We start from the raw sequence: 22,266 nt of genomic DNA on the forward strand, positions 1-22,266 counted from the left end.
AAATCCTACTTGGGACACTTACCAGCTTTGTGACCCTGGGCAAGTCACTTAAACTGCCTCAGTTTCCTCAGCTATAAAATGGGGATCATTATGGCATCTATTTCCTAGGGTTGTAGTGAGGATCAAATAAGATTATATTTGTAAAGCGTTTGGCACTCACTACGTGCTGACACATAGCAGGCACTTAATAAGTGTATGTTTCCTTCCTTCTTACTCCCCCTTTCTCTCCTTTAGGAAGCTGCACCCTTAGGTAACTAGGAGAGGTGCAATAGGGGTAACATCCCCGGAATGACAAGCAGGGGACTAGAGGAAGTCAATATAGTTTGTTCAAAATGAGCGGTGGTGGCTCCATCATTCACAGTAGCCTCCTAATTACTACTTTGTGCAATCAGATTTTGAGCTAGCAGGATCTTTCAAAGCCATCCCTTCATTTTGCAGATAAGGAAATTGAGGCCAGAGAGGTAAAGTATGCCCAAAGTCATACAAGTAGTGTGTGGCAGAAGCTGCCATTTGAGCCCTGCTCCTCTTGACTCCAAATCCAGGATTTTTTTTCTCTGTACCATACTGTTTCCATAGAAGGTCAGAGTTGGAAAGAGTCAGCCAGTGATAACCTAGCATCCTTGTCCAACCCAGGGCAGAGGAAAGAACAGTGGGTTTGTAGATAGGATACATGGGTTCAAACCCTGTTCTCTCACTTACTAGCTCTATGACCTTGGCTGCCATACAACTTTGGGGGAGTATTCTCTTTCACAATACAGCTAGGATGTAAGAAACTATGATTATTTTGTCTTTTTTGTCCTTAGCCTCTACCTAACCCAGTGCTTAACACAACACTTAATAAATGCTTAAGGATCTTTGACTCTACTAGCTTCTTTCCAGCTCTAGAGCTTCTAGTTCTATGAAACCCTTCATTTTTACAGAGGAAGAAATTGAGACCAGAAAGAGGAAATTTAATAATTTAATATAATTTAATAAAGCCATACATCTATTTAGTTGTTAGGGCCAGAGCCAGACCCAGGACTCCTCTTTCATTGCATGATGGCTCTGCTGAGTAACTTAAAAGCCAAAATAAATTTAGTGATTCTAGGAGAACCAAGAATTATCTCCTGGCAAGGAAGTTTTGCCATCTGTTAAATGGGGGCGATAGACAAGTGCCTTCCAAGTTCCAAGGTCCAGTAGGAGCTGGGAAAGGCAGGAGCGGGTTTCTTTTTCATCCAGGCCCACACCTTGGCTAAACAAGTTTGTGCTCAGAGAAGCAGTTGGGCCTCCGGCACAAGGACTCAAGCTTGTTTGGATTTTTGTGTTAAATGTTTTTTTTTTTTTTATCCTGGTTGTCTTCCCCAAGGCAGGGAAGTGCCTGTCTCGCATTCCAGAGCCCTAGGGAGCCGGAACCTGGTAGGTTGGTCAGGATCCAGATTAGCTAATCCTGCTGGTTGCAGCTGCGGTACCCGCTGCGTGCCAGCCCGAGCCCAAGCCTGTGCCCGCAGGCGTTCTGCCCCTCCAGTCCGTACTGCTAGTGCTACGGAGCAAGAGGAAATGGGTCACCGGATTCAGAGATAGAAGGTTCCTTAGAGATCACATCTATTCCAACACCTTCCGTTTACAGTTAGGGAAACTGAGTCTCAGAGAAGAGAAGAGACTTGACCGATGTCACAAAGACAAGCGATAGCAGAATGGGGATTTGGACCTAGGGCTTCCGACTCCGGATCCTGGGCACTTGGCGTTCATTACCTACAGCACAGGTCCTCTCTGGTCCGAGATGCGGAGCCGAGAGTTTAGCGTCTGTCCAGCGTGAGGCCCAGGGATTGGGGCTGGTTGGGCAGGGGCGGGCCCCGGTATATTGCCCCCTCCCTCCGCCCCTCCTCTCGCAGCTCCTCGGGGGCCGGGGCTGGGGCGGGGGCTGGCCGACGTGGCGCGGGCGCAGCCGGGGATCAGGCGGGGAGGAGATACCCAGAAAGTTTGCGGAGCGGCGGCGGGGCCGCACCGAGGGATGCGCTCCGCTCTCCCTGCCGCCCCCGACCAAGTCGGGTCTCCCGGCACTGCCGAGCCCGGCTAGCCATGGGTAAGTAAGAGGCGGCCCCGGAGCGAGGGGAGCCCCGACCCTCGGCTCAGCTCCCTCCCAGGGCTTCACCAAACTCGGGGGGATCCCCATGAGGCCGTGCCCCCAATTCCCACCGCTCCTCCCAAACTCTGTGGGCTCCTGGGCCCTCCTCCCCTGGGACCCCCTGGCCGCCTCTTCGGGCTCCACCCTCTTTCCTCTCCCTATTTTCCTCTCCCCACTTCCCATCCACTCACTTCCTCCTATGCCCCAACTCCCATCCTGGGAGATAACCCGAGTTTACCCAAGTGCCTGATTTTGTCCCAGTCCCGATTTTACAACTACCATTGCTAATGCACATTTTCATAGCGCATTAAGGTTTACAAAAGCACTCTTCTTAAAACAACCGGTGAGATTGTTCAAGTATTCAGTTACCCCAGATACTCCACTTAATCTGTGATCTCATGAACTTGGATATTCCCTCCAGCCATCTATCTATGCCTGGCCATCCTTCACTCTTGTCCATGTTGTCCCAAAAACCTCCTCAAGAGGAGTTCTACCCAAACTACTGGAGTCTACCTTATCCTCTCTGTGTCTGTCTCTCTGTCTTTCTGTCTGTCCCTGTGTGCGTGTCTCTCTCTCTCTCTCTTCCTAATCCCCTCCCTCCCTTTCTCCCTCCCCACCATGACCGTATGTTCCAACCACCTATGCAGATCCATAAACCATAACTTACATTTTAGCAAATTTCCTAAATTTTGCCTTCAACCTAAGTCTTCTGGATTCCAAATCCTCTTGTCTGTTTATTGTCCAATACTCCACACCCTCTCCTCTCCATTTTAAAGGTGCAGAAACCAGCCTCAAAGAGGTGGTTCATGACTTCAAAGTCCAAACCCATGTTTCTTATGTCTTCAGATCCAGGGTTCTTTTCCTTATACCACTTTAGGATCATTTTTTAAAAAAAGGCAGTTGGGGTTAAGTGACTTGCCCAGGGTCACACAGCTAGTAAGTGTCAAGTGTTTGGTCTGAGCTCACATTTGAACTCAGGTCCTCCTGACTTCAGGGCTGGTACTGTATCCGCTTCGCCACCTAGGGATCATTTTTTTTTTAAGAGCCTGGATCTCCTGACTAGGCTGGAAGCAGAGCTACCACTTCTGGGTCTGCTGTAGATGGCAATGGAACTTTGACCTGCTCCAGTTCTGACCTGGGTCAGTTGGACCCTTAGGCAGCCTGATGGCTGCCTGTATCCATGCCAGGCAATGTAGATACTAAATCAGTTTTAGTTCTATTGCAGCTAAACTGCAGCTCAGAATTCTCAAACTCCAAAGATCTAAGGGCCTCAGTCTCTCCAGGAGCCAAGATTAAAAGCCTGGGTGCTACATCTAGCTTCTCTTATTCTAAAGAGTAAATTAAGATTTAGAGAAGTGAATTTACTTGCCTGGGGTCAGAGAGGTAATAAGTAGCAGAAGCTGGATTTGGAATCAGAGAATGGGTTTTAGAGTAGCCAGTGTGGTCAGTCTGGTCCTGAACTGTCCACAGAGAAGGCTGCCCATGCTGTATTCACAGCTAGTAACTTTCCATTGCTGCTACTCAAGAGGTAAGAAGCTTTTCCAATGTCAGTCTTTGCTTCTTTAGTTCTGCTTCCCTTGTCTAAAGTAGAGTGGTTATGTGTCATGTGGCTAGAGCCCTGGACTTGAGTCAAGGAGACCTGAATATGAGTCCTGCCTCGGGTACTAACTAGTTATGTGACCCTGAGCAACTTAACTCTCCTCTATCAGGCTCAGTTTTCTCATATATAAAATCTGGATATTTGCGCCCATCCCACAGAGTTGTTGTAAGGATCAGATGAGATCATATTTGGAAAGCACTTTGCATGCTATACAAAGTACTTAAAGTACTATATAAATGCTAGCTATTATTATTAGAATGATCTCTGCACATAATGGATGCCCAGTGAGTTTAAAACTACTTCTGTGCGTTGAAGGAAAAACTCAGAGTACACATCGTTATTCAAACAGGCTATTGACAGCTGTTCAATTGAATCTGTTTGAGTAGTTATAACAAGTAGGTATGTCAGTTTTATGGTCATTTCTCTTACCTTCTGATTCCTACCTTACTCTCAGTTTTAATGAACAGCTCTCTCCCTCAGCCCCATCACACCCAAAGGAAATGACATTCTTTCTGGCTGGTTGCTTCAGGCCTTACTCAGGCAGAACTCTGGTTCAGTCGGCAGGTTCCCCACCCCTGAGAGTTCTAGAACTCTGTGATATCTCACTCCTCACCTGCCATTCCAAGAGATCTTGCCTAAACTAAGCCCTCTTTTCTGGGCCCTTTAATTATATGGTAGAGTCAGGTCTTCTGACAATAAGACCAATGCCCTTGCCCCAGTTTCTAACTATCCTGGCTCTGGGTATCTAATGTGCTTCTCCTCCTCCTGCTCCTCCCTCACCCCCTCTCACCAGGTCCTCCAGTCTGGAGAATTTTCTTTTCTCTCCATCTCTGCACTTAAACATAACATCTGTTCCCCACCCCGACCCCCACCCATGCCATTTTTGCCTCTAACTGGGTTGTCTTCCAAAGATGTCTATTACAACTGTATTATTGCGTTAGCATATTAGCATAGCCGTTAGCATACTGCATGAACATTTTCTCTGGATCCTGCCTCAGTTAGGCAAGGATACATTCTAAAGTTCACCTTATTTGGTTAACATTTTTCTAGTTTTTCAAAACTTTCAAAACTTCCTTGTATACAGTTTGGGCATGGATCTTTTGGGGCCACCAGCAGTGAGCAAGAAAGGTCTGATTGAGATCATAAGGCCTCCCTGTAGGGTTTTCTGGTTGGACTTTATTGACAGTCAACGTGATGTTGACATTTCTTTCCCTTTGGCCCTGTGAGGAGCCAGGAAGTTGCATACTTTGTGCTTTCACTGTGGCCATTCATGACCTGGAAAAAGAATAAGAAAATGTCAAAGTGGGAAGGGACTTGAAAACATAGAATGTGAGAACCAGAAGCATATAGCATTCAAAGCCAGAGCTGGAAAAACCTTAGAACATGGAATGTCAGAGCCAGAAAGGACTGTAGCCTAAAGAATGCTGGAACTGTAGGGGCCTTAGAACGTGAATTGGTCAGAGCCAGAAGGAATCTTAGGCTATAGAATGCCAGAATTAAGGGACCTGATAGCATGGAATGCTGGAGCTAGGAATTTAAAATATAGACTGTTAGAACTAATGGAGAATTAGACCATGAGCTTATTGTATCTGAGCTACAGGGACCTTAGAACATAGAATGTCAGAGCTATATTTGGATCTAGAATGTTAGAGCTAGAATTCAGTTCAATTCAACAATTATTTATCAAATGCCTACTAGGTACAAGGGTACTGGGCTGGGTGCTAAGCATACAAAGACAAAAATACCATAGCTCTTGCCCTGTAGAAGCTTACATTGGGGGTGGGGTGGTGAAGGTGATTACAATATGTAAAAAAGTAAATATTAGTAGAGGGGAAATTGACTGGCTGTCATGGAAAAGGTGCTTGAGCACAATCTTGAAGGGAAATCATAATTTTGAGAGGCAGGGATGAGGAAGGAGTGTATTTCAGGCAGAGAAAATTGCTTGTGGGAATGCACTGAAGTGAAAGCTGGCAGAATGAGTTTGGGAAGCAGCTAGCAATTCAGTTTGACTAGAATGTAAATGTCAGAAAAGGGAGTAGTATGAAATAAGACCAGAACATTTTGGGGCAGCTAAGTGGCACAGTGCATAGGACATCAGCCCTGGAGTCAGGAAGACCTGAATTCAAATCTAGCCTTAGACACTTACTAGCTTATGTGACACTGGGCAAGTCACTTAACTCCGATTGCCTCAAAAAAAAAAAAAGGAAAGAAAGAAAGAAAATGTAGAAGAAAGAGAGAAACAGAGTGAAGCAGGCGGAGGAGTCATTAAAGGTTTGTGAGCAAGAAAGTTACATGGTTATGCCTATGTCTTTAGATCATTTTGGTGGCTTGTTAGTTTGGGAGAGGTAGAGATTGGTTGCAGAGAAACCTTTTAGGAGGCTGTTGCAATAAGAGGTGATGAGGGCCTGAGCTAGGATGGTGACAGAGTGTGTGTGTGTGTGTGTGTGTGTGTGTGTGTGTGTGTGTGTGTGTATACATGTGAAGAAACATGTTAGAATTAACAGTCTCCTCAACTGACGAGCTGCGGGAAAGGAAGTGAGGAAGAAGGGCCAGTGAATTAAATAATATAGTAAAACCTTGATTAATTAGAACCTTTGGATTCCTGGGATTAGAATGGAGGTGACACTATGAAAAAGAAGAAAATGACAAGAAAATATAAGCATTTATTTAAAAAAAAACCACCAATGATTTATTAAAATAACAGCAATGTTAATACCTAGCATTTATATAACTCTCTAAGGTTGGCAAAACATTTTATGTATGTTATTTCATTTAATTTGGATTTAATCTAATAAGCCCATGAGGTAGGTGCTATTATTATTACCATTTTACAGATGGGGAAAAAGAAGCAAATGGAGATTAAGTGACCTGCCCAGGGTCACATAGCTAGTAAGTATCCAAGGCCAAATTTGAACTCAGGTCTTCCTGACTCCAGGCTCTGGGCTCTAGTCACTGCACCTTCTAGCTGTCTAACTAGGAGAACAAATTATGATCCCCATTTTTTTGATTCTAAGTCTAGCACTATGCCACCTAGGTCACAAGGAGTGGTTTGAACTCCGCCCATGGTTCCATCTTTTCCATTTCCTCACTGTGTGACCTTAAGAAAGTCTTTTCTCCTTTCTGTGCCTTAGTTTTCTTAACTATAAAAATCATGGGTTGGACTTAATGATTTTGGCTGTAGTATCCATATTTTGTGTCTATAGCTTTAGACACAAGTTATTAAGTAGAGTAATCACCTGGGGGGTCTAGGAGATCCCTTCCATGAAAAACAGCTTCCGTTATGTTAAACATACTCTATTTACTGAGGCAGGAAAAGGCACCTTTTAGCAAGATTTTCGATAAACTTCAAACAGAAGCAGTTGCATTATTTAATTCAGTTAACCAAGAAATTCTGATATGCAGAAGCCCCCGTTCCCTATTATCAGAGGACTCACTAAGAAATATTGCCTCCCTTGCCCAGGCCATGAGAGGCAGAGGCAGCTCTTGGAGCCCATAATTTTCTTCTTTGCCTTTCAGGACTGCATTCTCCTGTCCTTCTGTTGTGTGCCTCTGTCTCCTTGCTGGGAGGACTGACTTTTGGCTATGAGTTGGCCATCATCTCTGGGGCATTGCTGCAGTTACAGTTAGACTTTGGGCTCAGCTGCTTTGAGCAGGAGGTCCTGGTGGGGACCCTGCTCCTTGGAGCTCTCCTAGCCTCCTTAGTTGGAGGGTTCCTCATCGACCGGTATGGGAGGAAGAAAGCCATCTTATTTAGCAATGTTATGCTGCTGGCTGGCAGCCTGAGCCTGAGCCTGGCAGGCTCCCTGGCCTGGCTGGCCATGGGCCGAGGCACAGTGGGCTTTGCCATCTCTCTGTCCTCCATGGCCTGCTGCATCTACGTCTCAGAACTGGTGGGACCTCGGCATCGGGGTGTGCTGGTGTCCCTGTATGAAGTGGGCATAACCGTGGGTATCCTGGTCTCCTACGCTCTCAACTACGTGCTTGCTGACACAGTGCAGGGCTGGCGGCACATGTTTGGCTGGGCAGCTGCCCCGGCCCTCATGCAGTCTCTCAGCCTCGTGTTCCTTCCACCAAGCCTGGTTCCACAATGCAAGTCTGAATCGGAGACCCATAAGGGCCTCATTCCCCTCCAAGGCCTCGAGGAAGCCCCAGAAACCACAGCCGGCCCCAACAGGAAGAATCAGTACTCTTTCTTCAGCCTATTCTGGGCCAAGGCTAACATGCGGGGCCGGACGGCCGTGGGCCTGGGCCTCGTGCTCTTCCAGCAGCTCACCGGCCAACCCAATGTGCTCTGCTATGCATCTACCATATTCCGCTCTGTGGGTTTTCGAGGGGGCTCTTCAGCCACCCTGGCTTCTGTGGGCCTTGGAGGGGTGAAAGTGGTTGCTACATTGGTGGCTATGGGACTGGTGGACCGTGCTGGGAGGAGGGTGCTGCTGATGGCTGGCTGCGCTGTCATGGCCGTCTCGGTCAGCGGCATTGGGCTAGTTGGCTTTACTGTGTCGATGGACCCCACCCAGGGCTGCCACATGCCTGCTGGGGCACTCAACACAACCTCTGCCTCCAGGCTTCCTGCCTTTCAGGTAGACCCCAGCCTGCCTCCTCTCCAAGGGGCCAGCAGGAACCAAGGGAGTTCAGGCTATGCCAACACAAGATTTACTTCCTTAAAGATGGACACATCTGGTCCCAAAGCTAGAGGGACAGTTGCTAATTCCCCTGGGGTTCAGGGAACTGTTCCTCCAACTCACGGCACACTGGCATATGGCGCCAATAACCTGGTTACCGACTCCTCGACCCGCGAACACAAGGTCTTAAACTGGATCGCCTTATTCTGCATGATGGCATTTGTGAGCGCCTTTTCTTTTGGATTTGGACCAAGTAAGTGCATGCAACCAGGCCTGCCCTTAGCTACTCCTAGCCTCAAGGAATCCTCAGAACCCATCCTAGTAGTGGTGATTGAATCCAGTTTTACGTATAGGCAGAGTAGGTAGCCCCTCATCTGTCATGATTGCAGAGGGACCCCTGAGATTTCCTCCCATCTGGAAATCTCTCCCCAGCATCAGCCATCCTGAAATTCCACTAGTCATTTCTCTGGATAAATAAACCATTCCTTGGAGAGAGAAAACCCAGTCATTCTCTAAGTCTTTATTAGAGAGAAAGTGGAGTGGAGAATGTTCTAAGTGATGTGGAGTCGGGAAACCTGGGTCTGAACCCTGGCTCTGATGCCTGTTAGTGTTGTGACCACCATGGGCAATTCACTTCCCTTCTCTGTAAATGGGCATAATGATAGTGACATTACCTCCACAATTACAAATGAGATCATGTGTGCAAACCACTTTGCAAAACTTAAAACACTGTAAGAACATTAGCTATTGTCATCATCATCATTACCTTCTTCCCCTAAACTCACAGGGTTGTGAGGAGAATGTCTTATAAACTGTAAAGCACAGTAGAAATGTGAGTTATTGACCAGGTAATAGTATCAATCACCCCTTACCTTTATATAGTACTTTACCTGCCATGGGTTAGCTTCACAACTTTATGAGATAGTACAAATATTAGTATACCCATTTCATAGAAACAGAAACTGAGACTTAGAGAATTAAAGTATCTTGTGACAGATCTGGGCATATGAATCCTGACTCTGTCTATAGAGCTCTTTTCACCCTTTTGTGAAGCCTCCTAGGAGGACCTAGGGGCAGTACAAGAACACCAAATGCCTATGCCAGGAGATGCTACAAAAGCCCCCCAAAAGGATTGTACATTTAGAGCTGGGAGGTACCTTTGCAGTCATCTAGACCAATCTCTTCATTTTACAGACCAGGAGCTTAGGCCACGAGGATTAAAGGGCCCAAGGTCACGTGGGTAGTAAGTAGGAGAAATGGGATAAAACATTTTTTTTCTTATTGACTTAAAAAAAAATTTAACAATAGGCATTTCCACATACAGAGAGTGAAACTACAGGTCTCTGTCATGCACGGCTTGCTCTGCTTTCTGAATATATAACAAATTTAACCTCTAGCTTTCAAAGCTGTCCTGCTTGTCTACACTTCTTTGTGTTCTCTTCATAGAAGTAGGATTTGAACCCAAGCCCTGATTCCAATTCTCACACATTTTCTACCATACCACACTACCTTAGCACCAGGTTAGTTATTAGGGCACAGCAAACTGGCTTCATCTAGGAGGTAGCTGTGCTGCTGGGCAGGGGCACTAGAAGCAGCATCAGGAAATGACTGGGTTTTGATCGCATCTCTGGCAGCTTTTTACCATGTGACCTTGAGCAAATCTCTATTTTCTAGTCTATAAGGAGACACCTGATTAGAATGGGCAGGCGTTACATGAGGTAGTAAAAAGAGCAAATCACCGGGAGTCTGGAGAACTGGCCTCTGGAGGCCTGAACATGCCTCCATCTTGGGCAAGGGACCCTTCTGAGCCTGACAGATGAAGGGAAGGGACTTCATGACTAAGTTCTAAGATGCTTTCCAATTCTGACATTCTGTGCTCTATGTTAAGAGGTCTTTTTTCAGCTCTATGTTCTGTATTCTTTTTTTTTTTTTTGTCTAGGCAATGAGGTTCAGTGTCTTGCCCAGGGTCACACAGCTAGTAAGTGTTATGTATCTGAGGCTGGATTTGAACTCAGGTCCTCCTGAATCCAGGGTTTGTGCTCCATCTACTACGCCACCTAGCTGCCGCACATTCTATATTCTGAGTCCTTCCCACTTTAATATTCTATGTTCTATCTTCTAAGGCCCTTCTAGCTCGAATATTCTATGTTTTGTGTTCAATTTCTAAGGACCCTTCCAACTCTAATATTATGTTACCATATGTTCTAAATACCCTCCATCTTTAGCATTCTATGTTCTGTGCCTTCCTTTCTAACTCTATTACTAAATGCTATACATTACAAAGTCCTTCATATTTTGGTTATTCCTCCCCAGACCCTATAGTACAGCCCCATTTTATAGATGGCAATGCATAAATTTGACCTAAGCTTAGGTCATAGACTATTAGGGCAGGGAAGGGCTTTAGGCATCATTGAGTCTTTTGTTGTTTTTCAGTTGTGTATGACTCTTCGTGACTTCATTTGGGGTTTTCTTGGCAAAGATACTGGACAGGTTTGCCATTTCCTTCTCCAGCTTATTTGACAGACAAGGAAACTGAGGCAAACAGGGTTGAGTGACTTGACCAGAGTCACACAGCTGGTAAATGTCTGAGGCTGGATTTTAATTCAGGTCTTACTGATTCCAGGCCCAGCGCTCTATCCACTGAGCCACCTAGCTGCCTTTCATCATTGAGTCTAACCTTATTTTATAGATAGAAGAAAAATCAATCTTAGAGAGAAAGTGACTTGACTAAAGTCACACAGTGAATTAATGGTAAAGTTGAGACTTGAACCAAAGTCCTTTGACACCCAAATCACTGTTCTACAGTCTCTTTGCATATCAGTAAGCTAATAGTAGCATTTATATAATACTTACTATATGCCAGGGTACTGTGCTAAGTGCTTTACAAATATTATGTCATTTGATTCTCACAACCTACCTGAGAAGTTGGCTATTATTATCCTAATTTTAAAATTGAAGAAATTGAGGCAAACAGAGGTTAAGAGACTTGCCCAAGGTCACGCAGCCATTAAGTATTTGAGACCAGATTTGAACTCAGTTTTTGTTGACCCCAGGCCCAATGTTCTATCCATTGTGACACCTAACTGCTCAAAGAAAGGCTTTGTGACCCAAAATAATAAATTGTAGAATTTGATAAACCAGGAGTGGTAGGGAGGGGGAGATTTTCAGGACATGATGACCTGTTCTGTGCACCCCAGATCACACTGGGCAGGCAGCTACTTACTTCATCTATAGATAAGAGGTGACACAACATTCTGCTCTCCAGGTAGAGGTTCCATCTGACTATACAGGTTTCTCCTCCCTTTCTTCCCTTGGTCTTAATGATTGTGATCCTTGTTTACCCTTAGGGTGGGATATGGGAGTGAAAGCTCACAAGCTCTGAACTCTGGTTCTAACCCTGGTGAGTGTGGGGCTGCCTTTTCCTTTTCCCCAATCCAGTGCTATTTTCTTTACTACTTGGCCCAGAGCCATTCCTACACCTAGCGCTCAGCCACAGATCTCGTATTCAGTTTAGCCCTTTAAGGATGACTTGACCTGAATCCTCCCCCATCCCATCTCTCTCCTAGTCACCTGGCTGGTCCTCAGTGAAATCTATCCAGCTGAAATCCGAGGACGGGCATTTGCCTTCTGCAATAGTTTTAACTGGGCTGCCAACTTGCTGATCAGCCTCTCCTTTCTGGATCTGATTGGTGAGTAACTGTCCTTAAGTCAATTTGCCTGTAGGAGAGTGGCAAGCATGGGCTTTGTCAGTGTCTGGGGGCCCTGGATGTCAGGGGTATAGGTAGGTGGGTATTTGTTACTGGCTGACATGGTATGAAATGGGGACTGGGGATAAGGGAATAAAATCCTTCTTCCTTTGTGAAACCATAATTGAAAAAGTTCTGTATAGTGTTATTTCAATTTAGTTCAAGTCAACATTTATTAACTGGAATCAGGTGACCTAGGCTCTAGAACTAGCTTTGTAGGTTCTCCTTCCTCATCTCTACCTTCTGACTTCTCTGGCTTTCTTCAAGTCCCAGCTAACAATCCTACCTTTTAGCAAGTGCTTCTTAAACTATGGGTTGCAACCCCACATGGGGTCGTGAACATTGGGCAACAGTAAAAGGTTTCTGAATGTGCAACAACCAAAATTTAATTCAAAATCAATGTAATGAATCCAAGGTGTTTCTGGCAGCACTTGCCCATGTTGCGTCGAGGAACTTCACTGCAGCCTTGGTTCTGAACACAAAGCATGTGTACTTTGCATTGTGCATGCCCTCAGGCCACACAATGCCAATTGCAACTCAAATGAGTGGGAAAAGTTTAGGAAACCTTGTTCTACAGGAAGCCTTTCCTGAGTCTCCTTAATTCCAGTGCATTCCTTCTGTTGATTATTCCCAATTTGTCCTGTATATGACATTTTTGTATGTAGATTTTTGCTTCTGTTTCTCCCATTAGACTATGAGCTCCTAGCGGGCAGGGACCGGACCGTCTTTTGCCTTTCTTTGTATCCCCAATGCTTAGTTACATAGGACTTGGCACATAGTAAGAACTTAATAAATGTTTATTGACTAACCTGTGGCAAAAGATTCACTGTGTGGCCTTAGGCAGATCACTCTGAATCATAGAGCTGGACTTAGAGATTATCATGATTTTGAATCAGATAACCTATGTTCAAATTCTGTATTTATTACTTACTATTTGTGTGACTTTGGGCCAATTACTTCGTGCCTCTGGGCCTCAGTTTCCTCAACTGTAAAATAAGGGAACCGAACCAGGTTCCATTCTAGCTCAAAAGATGTTATTCTTTAATACCCCTGGGCCAGATCTAAATTCTGACACCCCCATCACTATTTTACATAGGAAGAAACTGAGGCTCAGAATACTCAAGTGAGTTTTCCGAGATCATATAACAGCATGGTGTGGGGAAAGGAGCATTGGATTTAGAGTCAGAATGCCTTGGTTCAAATCCAAACTCTGTGACCCTGGACAAGCTATGTAACTTCTCAGAGCCTCCTGTAAAGTGAAGGCCTCTTCCAGCTCTAAATGCAGTCATCCTAAGTGACAAAGCTGGACCTTGAACCCAGGTTCCCTGCTTCCTATCCAGGGCTCTTTTCATTAAACTACACATTTTTTTTTATCACATATATTTTTACACATATATTTCTTTATATTACATACATATGACTCCCCCAATAAAATGCAAGCTCATTGTGAATAGGGATTGTTTCATTCTTTGTGTTTGTATTCCTATTTTCTAGCCCAGTACCTGGCATATATTAGATATTTAATAAATGTTTATTGATTGATTTTTGTTGTTTGGTCCTTTTTGGTCATGTCTGACTCTTTGTGACCCAATTTGGGGTTTTCTTGGCATAGATGCTGGAATAGTTTGACATTTCCTTCTCCAGCTCGTGAGGAAACTGAGGCAAACAGGGGCAAGTGACTTGCCCTGGGTCACAAAGCTATTAAGCATATGAGGCTGTATTTGAACTCAGATTTTCCTGGCTCAGGACCCAGTGCCCTCTGTGCACTACGATGCCACCTAGCTGCCCCCCTGTTCATTGATGAGTAGTTGTATGTTACTCTTCCCCTTCCAAGGCCTTTGTTTCCTATCCTGATGGGATAAAGGGGGTCATAGATCTAGGGCAGCAAAGGTCCTCAGAGATCATCTAGTCCAACCCCCCCATTTTACAGATGAGGAACCAGAGGACCAGGGGGAGTTAAGTGATTTGCCCAAGGTCACAGAGGTGGTAAGTGTCAAGGACAGGATTTGAACCCAGCTTCTCTGTCTGTAGAGCAAAGACTTTTTCCACTTTATCACACTGTCTCCTTAAGGGAACTGGCCTTAGTGAACTCTGGAAACTCAGAATAAGTATCAGCTCCTGCTCTGTTAACTCCTAAAAGAGTCAGATCACTGCCTAACACAAAGATCCTTGACCTTTACTTGTCACCTGTGACCGCAAACCATTGCACATATTGTCCCTTTTGTCTCTTTAGGAGCAATCGGCTTGTCCTGGACCTTCTTGCTTTATGGGCTGATGGCTGTGATTGGCCTGAGTTTCATTTATTTATTTGTCCCTGAAACCAAAGGCCAGTCCCTGGCAGAGATAGACCAACAGTTCCAGAGAAGACGGTATGTGCCACCAACGGGTCAGGCCAGAGGCTTAAAATCTCCACAAACTGCCCCCCTATACCTGTGATGGAGCAAATAAAGCCCTGATAAGCAGCTCTTGGATTTTATGGTCTGTATCCTGCCTTCCTCCCAATACTGCCCTCCTTTCTTTCTGGCCTCAGATGCCACCCCACTCACTTCTGGGACCCAACTCACATTGCCTACTGGTTCTCTCATGCCCTCGTAGCTTTTTTTTTGGACCCAGTTCCCAAGAATCATAAAATCAGAGCCATAGAATCCTGGCATCACAGTATTAGAGCTGAAAGGGACCTTGGTGGTCCTATGGTCCACTTCCTACCCCTTGCAGGAATCTCCCCTGAAATATCCCTTACCTATCCCATCACCTAGCATCTTCTAGAACACAACCATCACTGCACAGCTCACTCTGCCATGAGCTAGCCTTTTCCATAGTTCCACAGCTCCAAATGGTTATCAAGTTTTTCCTTTAAGGTAAGAGGGGATGGAAATTTCCTTTAGGGAGAGAGACTGACATCCACCTCCTTCTAGCTTCCTTCCTTTTGTAGGCCCAAGTTCTTTCTTGCCTTCCCATAGATTAAACCTAGGCCCTAACTCTTCAAATTTTTGAAGATAATGATTAAATCCTCCCCAAGCCTTCTCCTCTCCTAGCTAAATATCCTCAGTTCCTTTATCCTGTCCTCACATAACATGGCTTTGACTCCTCCTCCCTATCCTGCTCCAGCCAGGATGAGACTCAAGGTCTGGCCCAGGGCCCAGAGCAAAGGAGTGATGCAGACCTAGGGAAGAGGCTATGATGGTTGTAAGTGGTGGGAGATGATACTCAGGAACCAAGGAGGCATTCTGGGCAAGCCAACCTAGCTAGGTAGTCACAATTTAGGAGCCCAGGAGATAAAGTTGAAAGGGTGGCGGCAGCAGGACTAGGTGCAGGGAGTAGATGCAGATGGCACAGTCTGCTTTAGCCTAAAAAGGGCTATTCAGCTTCATCAGATTTTTAACAGGATAGGAGTGTTGTTATGGTTGGTTTCAGGTGAGGAGACACAATAGAAAACCAATCTCCCTAGGCACAGTTGAGTTCCCAGGCTTCACCTCACTTAGGGGCCCACTTTGGATTCTGAAGCCCAAAATGGCAGGACTATATGGTAACTAAGTTCCTGTGGAACTCATAGGTCCCCGGATCCATGTGTTCCCTGTAGATGAAGTATGGCTCAATAGAGTCTAGGGGTAGGCTTGATATAGCACCCTCTAGGTATGGCCCCTACCTCCAAACCCTCCTTGGGGCTCCCTGCTCCCTCTCTTCCTGTCCCTGAAACCACCTTGTGCACTTTTGTTACTGTCTGATCATACTCCTTGTCTGACAGGTTCTCTCCTGGGAAATTGATCAGCGGCCGTCTGGGCCAAGGACCCAGCTCAGCCTGGGCTCAGTACAGCCTGGTAGATACGTCTACGGCCTCCTGAGGTACTCCAGCTTCATGGAAGGACACAGATCTGAGGTCTCTAGTAGTTGGGGTCAATGTAGTCACTGAACATTTTCATCTTTCTCTGATAAGAAATCATTGTGCCCCACGATGGTTCAGGGTCACCTTAGTACCTTCATGACTGGTTATTTCCTCTCCCCACCCCAGAATCCCTCTCTTCTCAAGGACAATCAGGAAATCCTCAACCTTTGCTCTCAGCTTTGGACTGACTGGTAGCAGGGAACTAGACTCAACTGATATGCCCTGCCTTAGTTTCTCCTTTTGGGCTTCTATAATAGGGTGTTTAAACATCTGAAATATAATAATTAAAATTGCAACTTATAGGGCATTTCAATTTTCAAAACTCTTTACTCTCTCTCTCACTTACTGTCCTGCCAGAGAATTTCTTGCAGAATTTTCCTATGAGCACCAACTTGATATGGTTGAGTATTGAGATGAGATGCACCTCTAAAGTCCCTCCCGGCTCTGGATCTGTGATCTAAGACCTAACTCTGGGTAACATCAGCCAATTCTCCTCTCCTACCACTCCCTAACCCCCTTATATGGTTCCTTGAAACTCCTAGAGATTATCTGTGAGAAACCTTATATTCCCTGGGGCAGGCCTCAGACTCCTCATAACCTCTAGGAAGAAATCAAGACCCCTCATACCTTTGAAGATTTCCTGGGCCTGGGCACCTGGCCTGCAAGGTTTCTTTTGACCCCTCTGGGGGTATTAGGGCCCATTAGGGACTTTTTTCTACATCCTGACTTCCCTGGTTTCCTTCAAGCTTCAACTAAAATCCCACCTTCTATCGGAAACCTTACCCAGTCCACCTTAGGTCTAGTACTTTCCCTCTGTTAGTTATTTCCTGTATATCCTGTCTATAGCTTGTTTGTATATGTTTACTTGTTGTCTTCCCATTAGATTGTGAGCTCTTTGTGGGTAAGGACTGTCTTTTGCCTCTATGCATTTCCAGCACTTAGCACAATGCTTGTCATCTAGTAAGCCCTTAAATGTTTATTGACTGGCTGGCTTAAAGAAACATTACTGAAGATCCCAAAGGGCCATCCAGTGCTGAGAGCAACAGGCCCCTTTATTTGGAATGTTGAAGGGAAGGCCATTTGGCTTAACTGAAGATACCCAAAGGACCATGGAAAAGGAGGCAAGAGCAACCAGGCACGAGTACTAAGGTGGCATCTGCTCCATTCCCCCACCTCACACATTGAAGCCATTACCAATACTTCCAAAGTTGGATGGGGAAGGGATACAAGAAGGGATGTCACCAAAGAGCATGCATCTCAATGGACTCAGGAAGGAGTCCACATTGGTCTAGCAAAGCGCTACTCCCAAGACACAGTGCAAACAAATTCTTTATAGTTTGATGGACATCTTCATTCCATGTGTCAAGATGGCAGAGGGAAAATGCAGAGGAATAGGTGTTTTATAGAGTGGGTAACACTGAGGTCCCATGTTGAAGACAGGTTGATCAGTTTCCCTCCTCAAAGGTCACAGGCAAAAAGGTACCAATTATCTTGGTTGCTAGAAGTTTCAAACTTGAAAAGTCCCAAACACAAAAGATTCCCAAGAGGATCCTAATGTGGGCAAATCAGTGTGGAGTAAGGCTGTCAGCTAGAGAAAGATTAGGTGTCCTAAACAAGAGATTCTTCAGGTCTACCACAGGGGGTCACTGTGATTTAGCCATGAAATTCTGAATTCTGAAGGATGATCCAACCAGATTGAGGAAAGTATGTATGTATAGGGATCTCCCTGTCTGATACCCAGTTTCATAGGATGTTAAGCTGAGAGAGATCTCCCTCTTATTTTATAGATGAGGTATCTGAAACCCAAGAGGTTAAGTGACTTACCCAGAGTTACTTTCACAGCTGGTAAGTAGCAGAGCTGGGACTTGAATCCAGATCCCCTGATTCCAAATATACCCTTGCCATTAGACCATTTTTGAGCCTGCACACCATCACTTGGCATTAGGTGGAGAAGAGGCTTAAATCAACTTACCCCTAGTGGACTGGACTCATTCCCAGGACTCAAGGCCACCCAGCAGAGTGTCAGATTGCCTTGGGAAGGCTGTTCCAATGAACCCTGGTTAGACTCAAGGGGTAATGTTCAGGGGACACTGAGAGATACAGTGGGTTCAGGCTAAACTGTGGCCCTTAAATGTTGGGTCAAGGAGCTTAGACTTTAAGCAAACCACTTAACCTCTTTGGACCCCGGTTTCATCATTGGGTAAAATGAAGGGGTTTGAACTGGTTAATGCTTAAAGTTCCTTTCAATTCTGGTCGTATGATGCAGGACTGAGGAGCTATGGAAGGTTCCTAAGCAGGAGAGTTACTGGGTTTTTCCAGCACTTTCCCCCCTCCTTAGCCTTTCAACCTTAGTACCATAGAATGATCAATACTTAATGAAGAGCAAGGATGGACTTTTGAAATCATGTAACTTTACAGAGGAGGAAATGGGACAGGTTAAGTGATTTGCACAAGGTCTCATTGCCAGGAATCCTAAACCTTTTCCCATTGCACTAAGCACAGACACAGACAGATGCCCAATAAATACTAAGCAAGAGTGTAGTAGAAAGAGTACTCTATGAGGAGTCAAGAGAACTGGGACCGTGATGCAACTTTGCCACTAACTTGCTGTATGACCATGGCCAAATCATTCCCCTCCATGGCCTCAGTTTCCTCCTCTGTCAAATGAAGTGGGTTGAACTATATGACTGCTAAGGTCTCTTCTCTGCCAACCTATGAATCTACAAACCTGCTTATTAAACTAATTAAAAACTTGTTAAATTAAAAGCTAATTAAGCTAATTAAAAGTTGCAATGTCATGGGAGATTAAGTGCTAGATTAGGGAGTCAGAGCCCCAGGTCAATTCCTAACTTACTATGTGACCTTGGTCAAGGCGCATCTCTGAGGGCTTAGCCTCAGTTTACTCATCTGTAAAATAAGAGTTGGACTAGAGGAGCTCTAAATGTAAAATTTTATTCTGTCTTATCCTTCAGCTCACCTGCTGTTTCTCAAACTGACCTCAGTTGTTGTAATTATCATCAATCATATTGGCATGTAATGATACGTTTCAAAGTACTTTTGCGTTATGTCACTGGAGACTCAATACTCGAAGTGAAGTAGAAAGGCAAGGATTATGATGCTGCTTTACAATGAGGATATTGAGTCACAGAGAGGCAAAGTCACTTGTCCAAGGTCACAAAGCTGATTAAACATTTGGCCCTAGATAGGTTGGGAGAATGAGGTGAATGGCCCATCCAAAATGACTAGAATTCCACCCTCACAAACACTGGGATCATCCCAGATATTGAATGCCTCCAAGTATTTTGAAATCACGGGGCAGTGGGGTGCTTTCTGGCCATACTTTTCGTGGCGAGAGTGTGGGGACTGAAACAGTGATGGGGGCAGGGAAGGGCTGGTGAGCATGGCCTGGATGACCAGTAGAGACAGAACTGGGCAGGATTTTCATCCCTTGGACCATAGTAAGGTGGCAGCCTCATTCTCAGGTTGGCTAGAATTGCTCAGCAGTTCCCCTACACCAGCATCAGCACCAGGAAGGTAAGTAAGTAAGTAAGGCTCTCTGTTTCAGCAGGTGCATTGGGGGACAATACTACTTTCTGCCACTAGATGGTGCCCAGGGATTGCTTGGACATACTTTTATTGCTACAAGAGTCTAGAAATCATCTTGTCCCTTCTCAGCTGGGGCAGCTGGGATATGGTGGGAAGTACTCTGGATTTCTAGCTAGGAGCCATAGTTTGAATCCTGCTTCTGTCACTCACTAGCTGTGTGCCTTGTGAAAAGTCACTTTACCTCAGTTTCCTCATCTGTAAAATGGGGAAACTATACCTAGCTCCATGGTGACATATAAAAAGTGCTTTGTAAACTCAAAAGAGTGCTATAGAAATGAGATCTAGTTTCATTATTGCCTAAGGTCACACAGGTGATGAATGGCTTAGCAAGGACTGGAACCCAACTTTCCTGCCTTCTAGGTTAGGGCTCTCTCCCCTATGTCCATTGTATTTGTATCCCACTGAGCTCTCCAATAAGAAAGTAAGCTTCTGGATGTCAGGGAAGATGTTTGTTTCTGTCTCCCATTGGGTCAACACAGGGCTTAGATGTTGTGTGTATTTAGTTATAAGCTTAGTAGTGATAAGTCACATCCCCCATCCCCCAACCAAGATGGGTGTAGGGGAAATTATGTACATAATGGCACTCAGTTCCTTGGGAACTTTTTGGTCATAGCACTTTTCTTTTTTTTAAAGGCAATTGGGGTTAAGTGACTTGCCCAGGGTCACACAGCTAGTAAGTGTCAAGTGTTTGGTCTGAGGCCCGATTTGAACTCAGGTCCTCCTGAGTTCCCGGCCAGTGCTCTAACCACTGCACCACCTAGCTGCCCCTTCATAGCGCTTTTCAAAGGAGAGACAGTATGGCACAGTGGAAAGGCTACAACTGGACAACAGAAAGTATCTGCCGCAGTGTGTGAAGCTGGCCAAATACTTTCCCCTTTCCAGGCTTCAGATTCCCCTTTTATAAAACAAGGGGATTGGACAAGATGTTCTGTAAGGGCCCTTCCAGCTCTGACATTCTGTATTCCAAAGTTCTTAGTCTGTGAGTTTGCCTCTAGGGGGAAAGAAGAAATCAGCAGACTTCTGACTATAGCTATAGCTCTTGAAGACTCTAAGGACACGTCACTGCATGGGAAAGGGGCAAAGTATGGGTATCTGGCACCCACAGCACCTGATGGTGAGAAGAGGTGGAGACAAGGGTGAGAGAACCCAGAAGACAGAAAGCCAGCTGGTGAAAGTCACTTTCTGGGAATATTTGGTCATTCAGTACTCCTCTCCTCCCTCCTATCTTCCTGCCCTCCCTACTTGGCTAAAAGCTTCCCTAAGAAAGGGATGTTATCTTTCAATGAAACTTTAATGGAGCTATAAGACCCCTGTGCTTTTTTTTTCCCTCCCTTCCTTCCTCTCTGACTGGGTATGAGACTCTTTGTTAGGTAAGTATTCGTAGGAGGGTGGGGGTGCTGCAGATAGAAGGTCTAGCTGACTGCTTAGGCCACAAGACCTCTTTCCAGAGAGAGGAAGATAATACACATCTTCTTATCCCCATTTGACAAATCAGAATAGTGTGACTCAGAGTGGTCCCGTGACATACTCTAAGTCTGACAGCTAGGAAATGTCAGACCCAGGCCTCCTGACTTCAGGTCCATCTCTTTTTCATGACCTCATGCTAACTCTCTAATAAAAGCCCTCTCCCACTCAGAGACTGAACAACACTGTTGCTTTGAAAGGGTAATCCTAACTTCTAAAGGCAAGAGAGGAAAGGAGGAGATAGGAAAAAGGCAAATTGTGGATTTTAAGGCTTGAAGGGATCATAGAAGCCGTCTGGTTTATCCTCTCATTCTACAGATATGCCTTGGCCATATGGATTTTGGGGGTGTTTTCTGCTTTTCCCACCAGTGTAGTGGCAACCTGTGGAATCTTTTCTATCATTTTATTTGTTATATTATTTGATTAAATGTCTTTTGCTTTGAATATATGTGTGTCCTCTGGTAGGGTTGGTAAATATAAACTCACTGGTGGGAGCCCATGAGTAATAGTTTTGAGCGAGTGCAGATCCACAGAGTGCTTTGAATCAAGATAGCTTTTTTTTTAGGACGTGTGTGTGTGTGTGTGTGTGTGTGTGTGTGTGTGTGTGTGTGTGTGTCTCCCAGGTACAGCATACAGATATGGAACTGAGGTCTCAAGAAGGTTAAGTGTCTTTCATAAGGTCACACGGAGTAAATGGAGCTGAGATTTGAACTCTGAAACACCTCTTCCCACTTCCAACTACCACAGCCCTCTGTCTAGACAGGGACAGGTAAGGCATAAACAAAAAGTTTTTATCATGTTTGTGTTCTGTCAACCTTTCAGATTTTTTTGTGATAAAGGTTAGTGTGGGGCTTGGAAGAGTGTTTGACTTTGGAAGTTATAGAATGTCAGAGCTGGCATTGTGCTCCAGATCTCCACTATACTGCACTGAATCCAAGAATTTGGGGTCTGTGCCAGGAGATAAGGATCGAAAAGTTCCTCTAGGCTCATAGCCTTCAGCCATGCTCCAAAAGAGCTTTAGCCAGCCCTTATCCAGTAGAGGCTTTCCGGACGCTGTCCCCCAGTAGATGGTGGCAGAGAGCAGCAGGTATGAAGAACTGAGGCTCAGCAGATGGTAGCAAAGAGCAGCTGAGCTACCATGAACCCGATGGAGAGTCCGTGACAGGATGCTCAGTGCCTGATCAGAACGAAGGCATCACAAGAAGATGGCGTTTGCTCTCTAGAGGTCCATGTGCTTT

The 22,266-nt window shown here is 45.3% G+C and overlaps 1 protein-coding gene across 2 annotated transcripts; it reads left to right on the plus strand.

Annotated features, from left to right (window-relative positions):
- Positions 1-1,858: 1,858 nt before the first annotated feature.
- On the plus strand, positions 1,859-21,472 carry SLC2A10 (solute carrier family 2 member 10). 2 transcript variants are annotated; one of them, XM_020984142.2, is made up of 5 exons: positions 1,859-2,062; positions 7,221-8,582; positions 11,896-12,018; positions 14,309-14,444; positions 15,821-21,472. In XM_020984142.2, the coding sequence occupies exons 1-5, from the start codon at positions 2,059-2,061 to the stop codon at positions 15,915-15,917; spliced, it is 1,722 nt and encodes a 573-aa protein (XP_020839801.1). In that variant the 5' UTR covers positions 1,859-2,058; the 3' UTR covers positions 15,918-21,472. The 2 variants fall into 2 exon arrangements, with proteins under 2 accessions (XP_020839801.1, XP_078005979.1); XM_078149853.1 differs by lacking the exon at positions 11,896-12,018.
- The last annotated feature ends 794 nt before the right edge of the window (positions 21,473-22,266 follow it).

The sequence above is a fragment of the Phascolarctos cinereus genome, unplaced genomic scaffold, assembly GCF_003287225.1.
Source record: "Phascolarctos cinereus isolate Bilbo 61053 unplaced genomic scaffold, phaCin_HiC Scaffold_2;HRSCAF=192, whole genome shotgun sequence".
NCBI lineage: Eukaryota > Metazoa > Chordata > Mammalia > Diprotodontia > Phascolarctidae > Phascolarctos > Phascolarctos cinereus.